A 16,803-nucleotide genomic window follows, 5' to 3' on the forward strand; every position below is an offset into this window, starting at 1 on the left:
AATGTATCAGTGGATGTGGGCTCAAAAAAAAAAAAAGGTCTGGATATTAGTATTGGATTCGATAGCACCCATGTATTAGTCAACAAGGTAACATTCTACGTATGAAAGCATTTATTTTGCATAATAACATAATTTAATAGACAGGATAATTAGGTGTGGTGGCAGATGTTGTATTGTAGCAATAAAGCAGCTGGACCAACAAAAAAGTCGGTCCCACGCTGTAAGGCCCAGTTGGATCTGTTTAAATCTTAAGGTCAAATTCTATACGAGACATTTTTATGGGGAGGGGAAGTCATGAACGGAACCAGATTAGCTGGATGATAATATCCAAAGGAAAAGGAAGTAGCTTTAGAGGAATTATGAAATAGGACTATATATGGATATGTTGAATGGAATTTCATGTCAGATTACACTGTTGGATGAATTGGGAATTTTTAGATAAATTAAACTACATTAAATTCAATTAAATTAAATTAATCATGATATAAACATGTAAAACTTTCTCCTCCCATCAACATTTGAATGAAACCTTGTTCTCCCAATTTTAAGAGAATATGAGAAATTATTCATATGCCAGCCTTGCCTTTTGGCCCTGCCTTTGGATGGACTTATGAATCATTCAGAAGGATGGTGGCTGCGTCTTCATTTGTACTATACACTTGCCCTTTGTATTTCTATTGACCTATATAGCATAGAAAAAACCAAGAAGAAAAATAAAAGGTTCGGTGATAGATGGAATAATATTCACGTTGAGGATATTTGACCTCCCCCCAAAAAAAAAAAACAATTGTATTGGCAAATCAAGACATAAAATAGAATAAAATTTTATATTTATAATCAAAACTAATTTTTTGAACTAAGTTTTACATTTAGGACTGAAAAACACATACATAATTAACGAAATTAATACTTAAAAATTTTTAAATAACATACTCTCTCCGTTTCTTATTACAAGAGATGAATAACAAAATTACGTTGATAAAAAAAACAGTTAAAATTATAAAAAGTATATTTTTTTTTAAAAATGCCCTCATTAATAAGGAGAGAAAGTATGAGAGAGAACAATTAAATTATTAAAAGAAAGAGAAGTAGGAGGGGGAGAGAGTGAGTTGGAGACAATAAATATGAATAAAATAGGAAATCAACACAAAAAGTAGAGGCAACTTTTAAATGTTTCTTATATATAGAAACATACCATAAGCATCAAATGTCTCTTATAATAAGGAACGGAAGGAGTATTTTTTTGGGATTTAAAATTCTGATGTTATAAAATATTTTCATTTAATATTTGTGACAGCCATGAAACGGTGTCTGTAACAAAAGAGTACGAATTAAATAATATTGTGACGTCTTATAAAAAAATATAATATTGTAATGAATGACAGATTATGCTCGAAAGGTTTTTAAAAAAAGCTGAGACATCATGTTTGAACTGAATGAATATAACTTGTAAAATTAAAATAAAAAATATATTTCCTCAAATCTATAAAATAACAGAGGCCCTTTTTTTTTTTTTTTTTCCACCTCCATTCACTCCGTCCCTTGGGACAAGTTCTTGCAGCCTGAGAAGCCATTGGCCATAGAAGCTCTGAACAACCCGGCGCAGTTAAAGCGTGAAACTGCATTTGCTGTACCATAAAGCAGTCAATACACGCACCTAACTCGTTGATAAATTACTAGTGCCGCGCACAACCGTCTATATGGGCGCTTCATTTAAGGCTTTGAGCCAACAGTTCAGGCTCCTCCTTTTCCATAAACGGTCCCTTATTTCAACTTCTTGTGATTCATTAGCTTCTTCTTCACTCACTCCCTCATCGCATCCTGCATACCCCAGGTTTTGTTTCTCGCAGTTTCGGTTATATTCATGTGGGTTTCTCTTCTTTCTCGTTCTCTAGATATTCTTGATTGGTTACCGCCGATCAGATTATGGTTCACATATTATGGTTTTGGTTTCCATTTTTTTTTCTCTTTTCTCCTTTTTGGTAATAATTTGTTACGTCATCTGGGTAGATAAAAATGTCTCCTGTGGCTGTAGTGGATAGAATGTATCCTAAAGTTGCCTCTATAGTCTTTACCAGATGGACAAGTAATCAGCTGTTTTTTTCAAAACAAAAAATTATGCAGTCCCTAATTGCTGATTAAACTGTGATTTTTCTATCATATTGTATGTCTGGATGAATTAAATCAAGTTTTTTCTGCAAACCTGAAGAACGGGCAAATCATTTGTCTGCATAACAATTTGCATAATTTTTGTTGTTTACTAGAGGGTGCACAAGACTAGAAATCTGTATCGTTTGGCTGAGCCCTTCATTTGTTTATAGTGAATTCAGTAAAGTTTGGAATGCAAGCTGTAAGTTTATGGTTTCTTCTTAAAGTTCAACGTAGATAACATTAGTTGAGAGATGAAATTGTGTTATCGAGTGCCTTATAAAGTTACGAGCAATCATCTGTCTTTTACGCATAAACTTTAAATTTAGATTTAGTCTTCTTCCCCGTGATTACATACTTATTTTGGTTGTTGCTTTTGGTATGTTTGGTTTTAAACTTTGAAAGATCAGGGAGAGGAAAAACTAAAGGGATGGGAGTCATAGAGTTCCTTTGGGTGGACCCATTGTACCTGCATTGATTTATTTCTGGATGCTGCTGTAAATTTCAGTTTTTGTAATTTTATATTAAACCTATTAGTGGATGAGCTCCGATGAGTTGAGATTTTGATTGACTTTCAAGACAATATAGCAGCAATGATATAAGATTGGCCATCTTGGTTCTGAACGGCAATTAGTTTGTTGAGCTGTCACATTTATGAACAAAGATCTTTTCTGCTCGTTCAGCTTACATGAAGGAGAAACCATGTTCTGGAAAGGCAATTGACTGTTATATCCATTTTATGCAGCATCACCTTCTGCAATCATGGAAGTGGTCACAGCGGTTGCTAAACATGGGCTTGCAGCTCATGCCAGTGTTGCCATTAGAGCTGATCAGAAGAGTTACAGTTACAAGCAGCTCATATCTTCTGCGCAGGAGATATCCAATCTCTTATGTGGAAATGACATGAAATCAGTGAGTTACATCGTACACTTTTTTACTGTTATTATTATAGTCATCATCTGTGAAACCGGTCATGTTAGCCTGGTCATCAACCAGTGATTGAAGAGAGGTTGAACAGTTAGTTTGTTGATTGGCATTCATCCTTATATAAGTATGCTATTGACTAAGAGAGAAAACCATTTTTGGTAAATTCTTGAATTACTAAAATCCAGGGAAATCTTGGTGGAGCTCGAATAGGAATTGTAGCCAAACCCTCTGCTGAGTTTGTTGCTGCAATACTAGGGACGTGGCTTAGTGGAGGTGTTGCCGTGCCACTAGCACTGAGCTATCCGGAAACAGAGCTATTGTATGTGATGAATAACGCGGTGAGCTCTGGAAAACCCTCCTTTTTTATGGCCTCTGTTTTCTTTTACTTATGAACATGTCTTATTTACTATTCGAATGGTGTGCTCGAATCTTTTTTTCAAATTTCACTATACATTATCCTCAATTGTCCGCTCCTGCTATGCTATCTTTTGTCGATTCAATCTCATAAAAGATTTATAATAATTTGGTTATAGGATGTGTCCGCAATATTGAGTACTGAAGATCATAGTCAAACAATGCAAAGTGTTGCCATTAAAAGCTCTTCTCAGTTTTTTCTTATTCCTCCTGTTCCCAATAAATCCTCGGAGAAGAGCAGAGATGAAGATTCACAAAATAAAGAAATGCAGGCAGAAAGAGTTCACCAGGGGAATATCAAAAGAACAAGTAAGAAAAACAAGCTCTTGGCTTTCAAAAATGACTTAAGTGGAGGCTCTTGATGGCAATATCAGAACATTTTATTTTACATATTTTTTTCTCACTTAATTGGCTTAGGTGAAGATCCAGCATTGATATTGTACACCAGTGGGACGACAGGTAAACCTAAGGGAGTCGTTCACACACATCGAAGTATCAGTGCACAGGTTTGCATAGCATATTATATTTGGTGTAAATATCAAAATTCACAAAAATAGCTGTTTGTAGTTTATTTTGATTGTAATGTGTTTTTAACCCTGGTTACTTGAGTCAGTAAATCCATTAAGTTTCTGGTATTCTCTTTCTCACAATTTTATTTTATTTTATTTCCAAATTTTGCTTGTTTTCAGGTTCAAACCTTGACAGAAGCATGGGGATACACTTCTACTGATCAATTTCTGCACTGTCTGCCTCTCCACCATATCCATGAAATCTCTAGTGTTTGTTTGGACAGCAATTCATATAATTTGATTAAGCATATTCTCATCTTTGGTTTGTTGGTTGGAAATTATACTATTATGGTTTGAATCCTTAACTCATACCATACATGTTCATGGACTTTTCAATGCTTTGTTGGCCCCACTTTATGCAGGTTCCACGGTAATTTTCAATGCTGCTTCCCAAGCAAAGGGAAAATTAGAAAAACAGCTTTTTAAATGTTCTACTGGCCTCTAAACTTCTTGAGAATCTAACGTCTTTCATGAAGGTGGACTTTATGCCCAAATTTAGCGTGAGAGGAATCTGGCAGAGATGGCGTGAATCCTATCCAGTTGAAGGAACGAAGGCTGAGGATGCTATTACTGTGTTCACTGGAGTAAGTATTATTCTTTTTAGTTATGCATTTATCTGTTACGCGTCACTTAATCCCCACAGAACATTGGTATGTTTATGTAACTAAGCATGCTTTAATAAAGCATAACTTGGTCATTTGACATCATTCATTCTGATGCCTGCAAGATTTGGAAATGGCACCTTTTCTTAGCTGCTAATGGCTATCAACAATCAATATTATATATTCTGGAAAGTGTATCTTAGAACATGTCTTCGTTGAGCTCACGTAGTTCTCTTGTAAATACAGGTTCCAACTATTTATACAAGGTTGATACAGGGTTACCAAGCAATGGACCCTCAGTCACAAGCTGCTTCAGCTGCTGCTGCAAGGAACTTGCGTCTTATGGTAAGAGAAGCCAGGGTCCATCACGAGATATTTTTATTCTAAAAATGTAGATCAGAAAAACTTCTATAGATTTTAAAATGCAGATGATTTTTTTATTTATTAATTTTTGAATTAAAGAACAAAAATTTGACTTTCTTAACGTGAACTTTAGGCATGTGGCGATTGACAAATCATGCCCACCCTGGAACTTTTGACTCTGTTCCCTGCATTGGAGCTGACTAATTTTTTTAAATCTGAAATTTTAAATTACACATATATCATTATTCAGATGTGTGGGTCCTCTGCGCTTCCTCAACCTGTTATGCAAGAATGGGAAGCCATCACTGGGCATCGGCTGTTGGAGCGATATGGCATGACCGAAGTAAGTATCCTGTGGTTTCAGAACTTATGTGCATAGTCGGGAGGAGCGCATGCCATTTGTTTTACTGGTGTCATATGCTCTGAGATTGTATTTCTTCCCCTTCATTTTGCTCTGTTTGACATTAACCTCATTGTGTTCATATGATATATGTAGTTTGTCATGGCAATATCAAATCCGTTGAAAGGTGAGCGGAAGGCAGGCACTGTTGGCAAACCTTTTCCTGGTGTGCAGGTCTGTTGAATCATCCTTTTTTCCCTCTGTTGGTTCCTATGGGTGATAGGATTGTGATATTCCATTCTACTGTGGAAGAATTTATGTGATATGATGAGATAGCTGAACAACATACAAGGTGATTTTACTGACTAATAGGTTGGGAAAAAATTTTCAACTTAGGTTATGAAAACTTCGTTTAATATTCTGAAAGCAATTTGATTACATTTGGGTGAAGAATAAATGTGGAAAAAGTTATGATAGGAAATATGGAAAAATATATTCTAGAAAGAAATGAACATGCTTTTTGCTATTGTGTTTTAATTTTATTAGAAAATTTGTAACATTCCTTCATCAAGAGGACACCTAGGCAAGTAGCTGATTGTTATTTTATTTTACTTTTTCTTTTTGATTCCTTCATGGATGGAAATCTTGAAAGTGGGCTGATTATATTTCCTTCATGAGGAGAAAATCTTGCTTCATAAATAGATGTCAGTCAGCATATGTAAGAGACTTTCTTTTGATTAATGACAGTTGTTGCTTATTGAGAATCTCCCCTCGGTCTGTCTCTCTTCCCCCACCCGTCCCTCTCTATTTCTATCTTTCTCTTCCATATCCCTCTGTTTTCATCTAAGACAGTGTTTGTGAGTGTGGTTTTACATCAAGTCAACTTTCCCTCGTTACGGGATGCAACTAGGAAGCCAAAAGTAAAAGAAGAGTCTTATTTTGATTTTTCTTCTGGTATTTATTGTGAATTTTTTATGTACAATGTGAACATTTTTATCAAATGAATTTTCACTGGCGTCTTTTCTGTACTCATGGCAGGTCAAGATTCTTGCAGACGAGGAGAGTGAAAGTAATGTAAATAAAGTGGGTGAGCTTTGCATTAAAAGCCCATCGTTGTTTAAAGAATATTGGAAACTTCCTGAGGTACTTAGAGAACCTTATGCATTGTTTCTTTGTCAGTTCTGAAATTATCTAGACTCTTAAGTGTTCTATTATCTATATGTCTATATATAATATAAAATCTATATGAAGTTGCATTGTTTGTAAGTCATAAATAAAGCAGCTCATACTAGACTGTGTAAAACATAAGTCCACAATGTAAATTAAATTTTGATGCCCCAGTATTTTCTCCAGTTAACATATTACACAGTTCTACGCGTCCTGCTGTAACATCCTGTTACTCCTTTCACATTCGTTAGTATGTTTCTATATTTCAGCTTTTGGCTTTGATATGAATGAGTACACCTGCCACTGTTGCGCTGTGCTTTTATCAAATAATAGATAGGCTGTGCTTTCGCTCGTCTAAGCTGATTTTTAATTGAATTGAGCACCAAGACCAAGTTAGCCGAGTTTCAAGATGTTAATGATAGAGCACACCAAGTGGACAATAGTATTTCTTTTTACTTTCTTGGAGAAAAAGGAAAAGAAAAGAAAAAATGATCTTTCTTTTCAGTATCCTTTTTGACCTACGCCCTTATTATTCTTGTGCAGGTAACAAAGGAATCATTCATTGATGATGGCTTCTTCAAAACTGGAGATGCAGTTACTACGGATCAAGATGGGTATTACATCATTTTAGGACGTAAGAAATTCTGGATTTCTTCATGCAAATTGCTTATCAATTTTTGTTCCTTAAATGTACATTTTGTATTCGATGGCTAGCTTCTTTCTAACAGGAGTCCATTGTCTTGTGTTGCTTTGGTGATTTGTGCCGTGTGTTTTGGATATAATTTGTCATGGTGCAGTTTCTTATAAATTCTTTTGACTCATTCAAGTTTATGTTGCTGTTCTTTGCAAAATCCACTGGTCTGTCTGTTTGATTCAGACCTGAGGCGTGGCCTGCATTATGGTTCTTACCTTTAATGAACTCTTGTTGGCATACAAAGTTTGATGTGGTATACCAACTAGTGTTGGTCCAAGTAGAAGGGACTTGGGCCCCTTGAACATCATGTCCTGGGTTCGATCCTTGGGGCGGTGCGTATGGAAAAAACACTGTTGGGAGAGGTCCCCGCTATGGCGCCTGACAGTACCCCGAGAGATTAGTTTCTTACCGCTCGGGTGGGAGGATACTCTGAGCAACCAAAAAAAGTTTGATGTGGTATGACCCATCCACTGTTTTATGTTTATGAGCTATAAATGGAAAATCAAGATCTCCTGAGAAAGGAATGAGAACTAGATAATGGATGGGTCATGGGTGTAAAAGGAGGTTCATTTTTTCTGTTGCTCTGAACTTGTGATTTGTGGAATTAATGTCTTGCATTGGCGTCTTGCATTGGCCTACTTTGCATTGGCCTACTATGTTCCTGAAAAGTAAATCACAAGGGTTTGAACCATCTTATGAGGCAAGTTGTTTATCAGGTACCAATGCGGATATAATGAAGGTTGGTGGCTACAAATTATCTGCACTAGAAATTGAATCAGTTATACTAGAGGCAAGTCGAGACTATGCCCCTTTAGATATGCCTTTTCTCTCTTGAAGGATATTTAACTTCTTGTGTAAGCGTTTGTAAAACATTTACACGCACACACAGTCACACTTGTTTTTCATACAAGAATTGAGAGAAAACAGATAAGAAGGAAAGATATAATACTAACAATGACGCTCAATTTTTGTGCAGAACCCAGCTGTGTCAGAATGTTGCGTGTTGGGCTTACCTGACAAAGCTTACGGAGAAGTAGTTTGTGCAATTATTGTGCCAGAGGCCGAGTCTAAGAGAAAGAGAGAGGAAGAGTCAAAACCTGCTCTAACCTTAGAAGAATTATCCTCCTGGGCCAAAGACAGACTTGCACCTTACAAGGTATTCCATCATCTGTCACTGTGCATTCCATTCATATGTAGAATAAATCATTATTTTCATTGACGCCAATTCATTTGGGTCCTTATATTTCTATGTTGCCAGATACCCACTCGATTGTTCCTTTGGGACTCTCTTCCTCGTAATGCAATGGGGAAGGTAAATGGCTCTCACTTTTTAGCTGTACAACAGACATAGATCCTTACATAATTCATATATTTGAGGTATAACACAGAGATATACTTGTATATATGTGTATGTGTATATAATTTTGTGCTACACTCGCATTATTGTTTCGAAATATGTTATATATGCATGCATTATTTCTTTGAAAGAGAGAATCCAGATTACAGCAAACAAACGACGTATGCTTTTTTTAGACCATGAATTGATCTTAACTTGTTCAGAATGCAAGTTAATGTGTTTTTGTGTGTGAAATTTCAGGTCAACAAAAAAGAGTTGAAGAAATTGCTGGCTGAGGAGCAGTAAATTCTAGTTCAGGGTCTCTTTTTACGAGCCAATGCTATTTTTTTAGTATTATGAGCCAAAACAACAGCTATTTAGCCATCCTCTGTTTTTGCGTATGCTCATCCTCTGTTTTTTTCTCGACGTCTAATAATGTAGTGAATATAGCCATGGAATTTTGAAAAATGCATTTGAATTATTGATCATTTTTTTAATATGCTCGCATGAAAGCTCAAAAACATTATGAGGCCGTTCCAATCTTACGATGAACATAAATTTTTATTTCCCAAGTCAAGAAGTTGGAAACATGGTTCACTAAAGCAGGGCCAAGGGCTGCAAAGATGGAACGTACACACAAACACGCGCAAAAAACAACTTAAAAAAAAAAGAAGAATGAATTATCATGAAAGGCTCATCTTGCCGACCAAGTTTTGTTTTTCTATTCGTTTATTATTACTGCTACTATTATTATTATTATTTATTATTTTGTCGAACTTGTCTTTTTTTTTTTTTTTTTTTCGTTTGAGTATTCTTCGGAAAAAACGAAAAGGAAATGGAAAAAAGAGAAAGAAAAAAGAAGGGTCATGTCTACCGCTGAACCTGGAAGGGAAGGATAAGAGATCATTCTTGTGTTTTTGTCTGTTACCATCATCCCCAGTTAAAAAGCGGATTCAGCGGCAAACGGCTTTTATTCTTCTGTATTTGTCTGTTACCGTCAATCAGTAGGTTGAGTATAATATAAATTATGGTGAGATGTGCAGATGTAAATAAAAATGTAAAATAATGAAAAGAAAAGGACACACCGGGGAGTTAAGAGTTATATGAGCAAGTTGACCCATTGATTATTGAGAGATATATATATATATATATATAGAGAGAGAGAGAGATTGGGGGTGGTCTGTTTGTTGAAAGATTGAAGGGGAGCAAAGAGAGATGGAAGACTCAGAAGGTCAGGGAAGACTGGAGGAACGGATAAGGAGCTTGTCAAAGGGGGCGGCAGGTCATGAGGCGGAGGCCGAAGCTGCGAGGGGCCTCACGCTGGTGAAGCTTCACAAAGGCTTTCTGCTCTGCAATTTCAAAGTTCACAGAGGCGTATCAGTAAGTCTGAACCTAACATTCTGATCCATCTCTCTCTCAGATTGAGTCTTGGGTTTATGAATGAATGATCTTAGATTGGATTGATAGGATGAAAGTGGGAAGTGGCATGAAGGAGCGATGACGACTCTGATGGACATCATAGGCAGCTGGACGGCCTTCTCCTTCACATCCCAAAACCAAGTCACTGTTCATCTCTCTGTCTCTTCCTTCTCTAACCCCAACCTCCAGGTTCCTATTTCTCTTCTTAATTTTCCAGTTCCTTTAATTTGTATGTGTTGACGTTACATTAGAATCATATGAATCTGAAGTTTAAGATGGGCTTGTGTTTACCTGCTAATAATCCCTTCTAATGTCTTAACCTCTCAAATATTTTACATAGATTTATTTCTTTAAACATCTTAAAAAGTTTAAAATGTCATTGTTTTTTTTTAACAATAAAATATTAAAATGTCGTAAATTTTATGTATAATTTAATTATCAGTAATTTATAATTTTGAGATTTTACAAAGAAAAATAGAAGAAAATTAAGAAATACCTGTTGAATTTACATGCTAAAACCATTTATTTATCGTTTCGAAATTGAACAGGTATTTTTTATTATTATTTTCTTTAAAAAAATAATTTGGGTGTTTATAAGTACCCGTAATAGTGTAATATTTGAATTGAAGAATATGAAAAGAATGATGATGGTGATGGCAGGAAACGGTGGAAGTAGAAGGGAAGGCAATGGGGAAGACGGGAAAGATAACGTCAGTGAAGGTGGAAGTGAGGAAGAAGGAAGACGGACAAACGGTGGCGTTAGGAATCATGTCGATGGCACCTTCTCATCCCAATCCTACCAGGCCACTTCCTTCCAAACTTTAATTATACTTTTTAATTTTTATTGGTCCCTCCCCGCCTTCCCTTATCATTGTTATTTTTTATTATATTATTATCATGAAAATATATATATATACTCACTTGTGTTTCTCGTGTTGTTATATTATTTTATTATTATACTAATAATAATTTGTCAACGATGCCCTGGCACAAAAAAAATTGTCAGCAACGCATCTCTCCATTTGCATTAGGTAATATTACGTATACGTGTTAAATACAAAATTATTTATAAGTAACTTTTATGAATTTACTAAATTACTACTTTGAGTGCTTGATATAGAAGCCAATGGAGTATTAAATTTGATTATAAATATAAGATTTTAACATATTTTACTTCTAATATTTATTCATTTTATCTTCAAAAATTTTTTATCGTGATTGCACATCTTAAAGAGCTTTTAAGAGTAATTTCAATTCATATAATTAATAAAGATGTTTTAAGAAAGATAACATTTATTTATTATAAATAACTAATTTAATTAATTTTTATAATAATTATAAATCAATTTTTAGCTCTTATTAAAAACTGGAGGCTCAGTTTAAAAAAGAAAAGGACTGGAGGCGGTAGGTTTTTCAATTAAGATTCCTACGATTTGATTGTAGCTTATAAATTAACCTCACTTGCGAACTGTCGCATATGCTTATTGCCTTTGACTAACGTTGACCATCGATAACGGGTTAAAAGCTACACGTCAAACTTTTACAATATTAATACTTTAATATTTCCAAGTTAATTAAACGTTGCAAATTTACTTGTCAAATTTCTTAAAATTACAAGTAAATCTCTAAAAAAAAATTAATACTTTAATATTCACCCGACAATCTTATAAATTTACAAGCAAATTTATATTATAATTTTCACATTGGTTTTTCAGATTTTTTAAATTTTGTACAATTCGAACCCTGGTGCACACACAGACATATCAATGTCAGGTTTGAATATAGGACCTCATTCAAGTATGATGAGTGATGCTACAACTAAGATGACTTGCCATTAATAAACATTGACATCTCTGAGTCATGAATCATCAAGAAAAATTATAACACATTTGGTTTTTGTTGAACAAATCTCATAATTTAGTGTTTCACGGTTTGTTCCCAGAGTGTTCTGCCCAAGGCTAATTATAAGAAGATTGACTTGTAAAAGTATAATCGAATGAAACAATGAGGAACTTTTCATCCCCGCTTACCTTCAATCCGCATGTTTCTGTAATGGATTTTAATATCCAGAGGCCTGCAACAAGTTTTGTAAGGATATTTTGCTCTAAGAAGCCGCTGGTTAATCTTAGCCTCATCAAACGCAACCTCCAAAATACCATTCACGACATCATTATCCTCTCTTAACTTCTTTGTTGTTCTGTTTCTTTGTATTCATGTATTTATTCACAACTTTTAAACTTCTTCCTCCCATTTCAAGCTTTGGCAACTGATCCTTGAAATAAGAATTAGATAACTAATTTAAAGGTGTTAAAGAAATTAGTTAAGTTGATTATTTGTTATAAATGTGCGTTGATCTTCTTAAAATATGTTTTTCAATTATGTGTATTGGATTATTAGAATTATCCCTTAGTAAAAATCATTTGCAATCAATAAGAATATTTTAAAGAAAGATAAAAAAACAAAGTAAATTAAGGTCTTATATTTAATATCAAATCTAACTCTAATCCAACTCTTCTATTAAGCACAAGATATATTATAACATAATTTGATCTTTTTAAGTGGAAAATCTAGAAGAAGGATAAAAGAAATTGCTATGCTTAGTATAAATTTTATATTTATAATGATATTTTTCCCAAGTCAGAAAGTGGAAGCACGGGGAATCACATTTTCACTCAGTGCCGATAGTATAAGTTATGTTTGTCTTCTGTTTATTATTGTAAATATCTTCTTGGCCAAATCTGTCCTTTTCGTTTATGAGTATTCTTCAGAATAAAAAAGAAAAGGAGAATCAAAAAAGAAAAAGGAACAGTAATCTCTAGCACTACCACTAAACCTAGGAAAGACGAAACCCTTCTATAATCGGAACATAGAATAGAACCATCTTCCCCTGCCAAAAAGCCAACTCAGCGGCAAAGAGCTTTATCATTTCTAAAGTCAAAACGATGGTGAGATGCGCTAGCTGATGTAAAATAAAGTAATGAGAAAGAGACATACCCAGGAGGTAGGGTTCCTCTTTAACCTTTAATTTTTACCCCGACGTAACGAGTTATGATTCTTTTAATAACAAGGAAAGTAGAAAAAGGATGATTTGTAGTGTTATCTGAGCGAGAAGAGCCAGAGAGAAGAGAGAGCGAGGCGTGGGAATTAAGCAATCTGTTTTTTTTTTTAAAATCAAATCAGAGAGACCCAAAAGCCACTATCACAAAAAATCTATTTCCGTCCTTTATTTTCATCTAAAATTAAAAACAAAGAAAAAAGATGATACATTTATCTGGTTAATTATACCAAATAAAAAAGTATAGGGCCTCATACTCGTCTGTTGAGTCATAACAGAAGAGTAAGGGGCCAGATACTCATCTGGTCTATTGGACCAGATGAGTATGGGGCCCATATACTCATCGGGTCAATTGATGGGATGACTATATATGAGGTACATATTCGTTTGTTCTAGTAGAACAAACGAATATATGAGGCATATATTTGTTTGTTGGAAACAAATGTATATCGAATTTTTATTTACTTTTGTTTTTATCCACGTCCCGCTTTAAACAGATGAAAAAGGACCTCTAGAACATACGAAAATAGACTTTTTTTTAGTAGTGAGCTCAAGAAAGATTGTAGAAATATATAAACAACTTGTCAAAGGGAACCGGCGTAGGTCATGATATTGAATGTCAAATGAGCTCTTTTACTAATAACAACAGCTAATATATCTCAAATGGTGAGTTGAATCTTGTCATGATATTCATATCAAGTGACTTATATTGTTTTATCTACCACATGAAATCCATCTAATGTTGTTGGTCAGTCATAACAGATAAAGTTGGAACTACTTTCTTGCTGTTTGGGTTATAATCATATATTTATTGACAACTTTTACTTCTTTCTCCCGCTTCATACTTTGGGAAATTTTATGCTGCAACTTTTTCTGTATTATAATTTTCTGTATTATAATATAACTAGATCTTTTTATATTAGATACTTTTTTTTTACCAGGTATATTAGATACTACTCCTCCGGTCCTTAATATAAGACCCATTTAACTAATTTGATTAGATTAAAGAAGTTAGGTAAGTTAGTTAATTATAAGAAAAGTGACACATTTTTCCTAAAATACCATAATCATCTTTCTTAATACCCATTCTCCTTCTTTTACTTAATTATAGTTGAGGGAGTTTCCATAGGGGTAATTTAGAGAAAATTGATAAATATGAGAAATGAGTCTTATATTTAGAACCAAAACCAACTCAAGAATTGGGTCCTATATTAAGGACCGGAGGAGTATTATTTTTCCTAAGTCAAACGGTGGAAACATTGAAAAAGACATTAGGGGTAATTAATTTGTTCCGTCCCAATCGTCCCGTCCTGGTCCCGGTGAGTTCAGAACAGGACGGGACGCGAGACGGGGTTGTCCCATCCAGTCTTGTCTCGGGATTTTTTTTTACAAAATTATTTATTAATAATTATTATTAGATTATTCAATTTACTTATTAATAATAATTCTTATTTTTATAGTGATTTTTAGCTTTTAAATTATAGTATTATTTCAATAAAATCTCCTTCCTCAATAAAATAATTCGTAAAGTCATTATATAGTGTTTCTTTTATAGTATTTTTTTACAGTATTGTTTTTACACCTTTTTTATACTATATAATTGAGCTTTCCACATAATATTTTTTTATAATGTTTTTATCTTTAGAAACCTAATAAAAATTAAGTATTATAACATAAAAAAATTATATAAAAAATTATAGTATTTTTTTTATAAAAAAAAGGGGAAGCGAGACGGAACACAGGACAAAATCCCTGTCCTATCCCTGTTCACTAAGACGGGACGGGGTCCGTGAACACCTCTAGGAAAAGTAATGGAGAAGAAACGTACCTAGGAGGTATAGTTCCCTTTTTACCTTTACCCCTGTGACAACTTATGATTCCTGATTAATTACAAGGAATGGAAAGTAGAAGGGGTTATGTGGAGTGTTATATAGTGGCAAGTAGAGGCAGAGAGAAAAGAGAAAGGCGTGGGAATTAAGCATATTAATTCTGGTTTGTTTGAAGCAAAGCAGAAGCGAAGAGAGAGAGAGAGAGAGATGGACGACCCAGAAGCTCAGGAAAGACTGGAGAAATATGTAAGCAGCTTGTCAAAGGGAGAAGCTGCGAGAGGCCTCTCAATTGCCAAGCTTCACAAAGGTTTTCTGCTCTGCGATTTCAGAGTTCATCATGGCGTCTCAGTAAGTACTTAGTGCCATAACTCCTAAACCTTCTTCTCATGATTCAGAATCAATGAATCAGTGATGTGAGTGTGTGTGTATATATATATATGTATATGATGGTTGGGTGTGGGATTTGAGTGAGTGACATATATACTTTGATAGGATGAAAATGGGAAGTGGCATGGAGGAGCAATGGTCACTGTGATGGACGTCATAGGCGGCTGGACGGCCTCCACCTTCACATCACAAGAACACGTCTCTGTTTATCTCTCTCTCTCTTTCTACTCAAAACCCAACCTCCAGGTTATTATTATTTCGCATCTTTTCTTTATTTCTCCACAATAATTGAGGAAGGAAATGAATGAATCATGATGGTGATCTGATGACAGGAAATGGTGGAAATAGAAGGGAAGGTGACTGGCCAGAAAGGGAGGATGACGTCGGTGAGGGTGGAGGTGAGGAACAAGGTCCGTGGTGGACAAATGGTTGCGTCCGCCGACATGTGGGTGGCTCCTTCTCCTGCAAATAAGAAAAGAGTTCATCAAACAAACAAAAAGCCTCTCGCTTCCAAACTTTAATTAAGTAATCATAGAATACGAGGTAAATATATAAAGTTTTATTTTAATGTACAGAAAATATAATTATAAGTAATTTCAAACATCATTCTAAACGGAGTCTAATCCTTCTCTCTTTTTCTTTAATTTCCAATACCACAATGGGGAGCAGCACCCTTTGATCTGTATTGTGAAGAATATATGTTTTTTTTCGCTTATAATGCTCGTGTATTTATGTGTTTTTTTTTATTATTAGAGTAATTTGTCAACAATATCAATATTTAATATTTAGGGGAAAAAAATTAACCCATATTCATTACATATGCAACGCAGCTTCAAAAATGTCATCATCAGTTTTACTTTAATATGACCAAAGTATTCTTGGAACACTTCACATGTAAAAACTAGTAATAAACCATATCAATTCGAGAAGTAATGTGATTTATAAATACCAGAGCAGAGAAAGTATAAATAAAAGCAGTAAAGCATTTTAATGATGAGACGTAATTATATGTCACTGGTATTGATTTTGGTTTTTTTTTTTCATATGTCGCTAGTATCATTTTTAATGTTTTGTTTTTAATTCTGACCTTATTAATTATAGTAAAGGTGAACAAAGATGATGAGAAAGAAAAAATATATACTAATATTTAATATTCTCCTTATAAGGACAAATGTAAAAAATTTCATGTATTTAATGTTTTTTTAGTATATGAAAAACCTACAAATGACAAATAATAACTACTAGAGTGATATTTTTCTGTTGTGAGCAAAATCTCTCAGTTTTTAATGTTGCGTCAGATATAATTTATGTAATTTTATTGGTATCTCAAATCTTCGACGTGATTAATTAGTTAAGAGATATAACGAGATTGGATATTGCATTTTATTAGTTTTCCTGTTTTCTATGCAAATCCATAATTTTCATTGTGAATAATGTGAAATTTTTGTTACGTAGCAGATCGAAAAATGGAAATAAAAATCATATATTTTTTACTAGAGAAATAAAAATCACATCACGTATTAAGACAAAACTATATTTAAAAGTATCATTAG

The 16,803-nt window shown here is 34.2% G+C and overlaps 3 protein-coding genes across 5 annotated transcripts; all 3 read left to right on the top strand.

Annotated features, from left to right (window-relative positions):
• The first annotated feature begins 1,574 nt into the window (after positions 1–1,574).
• On the top strand, positions 1,575–9,032 carry LOC114745194 (malonate--CoA ligase). Of its 2 annotated transcripts, none has more exons than XM_028933348.1 (17): positions 1,575–1,866; positions 2,894–3,060; positions 3,261–3,413; positions 3,609–3,798; positions 3,907–3,995; positions 4,179–4,248; positions 4,376–4,428; positions 4,535–4,642; positions 4,907–5,005; positions 5,274–5,366; positions 5,520–5,597; positions 6,402–6,506; positions 7,074–7,164; positions 7,941–8,014; positions 8,201–8,380; positions 8,483–8,536; positions 8,822–9,032. In XM_028933348.1, the coding sequence occupies exons 1-17, from the start codon at positions 1,701–1,703 to the stop codon at positions 8,864–8,866; spliced, it is 1,815 nt and encodes a 604-aa protein (XP_028789181.1). In that variant the 5' UTR covers positions 1,575–1,700; the 3' UTR covers positions 8,867–9,032. The 2 variants fall into 2 exon arrangements, with proteins under 2 accessions (XP_028789181.1, XP_028789187.1); XM_028933354.1 differs by having other exon boundaries at positions 1,753–1,834.
• A 667-nt stretch (positions 9,033–9,699) lies between these two features.
• On the top strand, positions 9,700–10,807 carry LOC114745532 (uncharacterized). Of its 2 annotated transcripts, none has more exons than XM_028933701.1 (3): positions 9,700–9,940; positions 10,028–10,120; positions 10,640–10,807. In XM_028933701.1, the coding sequence occupies exons 1-3, from the start codon at positions 9,776–9,778 to the stop codon at positions 10,802–10,804; spliced, it is 423 nt and encodes a 140-aa protein (XP_028789534.1). In that variant the 5' UTR covers positions 9,700–9,775; the 3' UTR covers positions 10,805–10,807. The 2 variants fall into 2 exon arrangements, with proteins under 2 accessions (XP_028789534.1, XP_028789526.1); XM_028933693.1 differs by having other exon boundaries at positions 9,702–9,940; positions 10,028–10,168.
• Positions 10,808–15,070: 4,263 nt separating this feature from the next.
• On the top strand, positions 15,071–15,806 carry LOC114745148 (uncharacterized). The gene is made up of 3 exons (XM_028933295.1): positions 15,071–15,211; positions 15,356–15,496; positions 15,583–15,806. The coding sequence occupies exons 1-3, from the start codon at positions 15,071–15,073 to the stop codon at positions 15,769–15,771; spliced, it is 471 nt and encodes a 156-aa protein (XP_028789128.1). The 3' UTR covers positions 15,772–15,806.
• Positions 15,807–16,803: the final 997 nt, after the last annotated feature.

This window comes from Neltuma alba, unplaced genomic scaffold (genome assembly GCF_004799145.2).
Source record: "Neltuma alba isolate B1F8T4 unplaced genomic scaffold, ASM479914v2 tig00000769_pilon, whole genome shotgun sequence".
In the NCBI taxonomy this organism is placed as follows: domain Eukaryota; kingdom Viridiplantae; phylum Streptophyta; class Magnoliopsida; order Fabales; family Fabaceae; genus Neltuma; species Neltuma alba.

Excerpts from the sequence above, each read along its gene's own strand:
- LOC114745194 (XM_028933348.1), top strand. The coding sequence starts at position 1,701 with ATGGGCGCTTCATTTAAGGCTTTGAGCCAACAGTTCAGGCTCCTCCTT. Across the intron at positions 5,598-6,401 it reads AACCTTTTCCTGGTGTGCAG|GTCAAGATTCTTGCAGACGA; the intron begins GTCTGTTGAATC and ends TACTCATGGCAG. Across the intron at positions 8,381-8,482 it reads ACAGACTTGCACCTTACAAG|ATACCCACTCGATTGTTCCT; the intron begins GTATTCCATCAT and ends CTATGTTGCCAG.
- LOC114745532 (XM_028933693.1), top strand. The coding sequence starts at position 9,776 with ATGGAAGACTCAGAAGGTCAGGGAAGACTGGAGGAACGGATAAGGAGC. Across the intron at positions 9,941-10,027 it reads AAGTTCACAGAGGCGTATCA|GATGAAAGTGGGAAGTGGCA; the intron begins GTAAGTCTGAAC and ends TTGGATTGATAG. Across the intron at positions 10,169-10,639 it reads TCTCTAACCCCAACCTCCAG|GAAACGGTGGAAGTAGAAGG; the intron begins GTTCCTATTTCT and ends TGGTGATGGCAG.
- LOC114745148 (XM_028933295.1), top strand. The coding sequence starts at position 15,071 with ATGGACGACCCAGAAGCTCAGGAAAGACTGGAGAAATATGTAAGCAGC. Across the intron at positions 15,212-15,355 it reads GAGTTCATCATGGCGTCTCA|GATGAAAATGGGAAGTGGCA; the intron begins GTAAGTACTTAG and ends ATACTTTGATAG. Across the intron at positions 15,497-15,582 it reads ACTCAAAACCCAACCTCCAG|GAAATGGTGGAAATAGAAGG; the intron begins GTTATTATTATT and ends ATCTGATGACAG.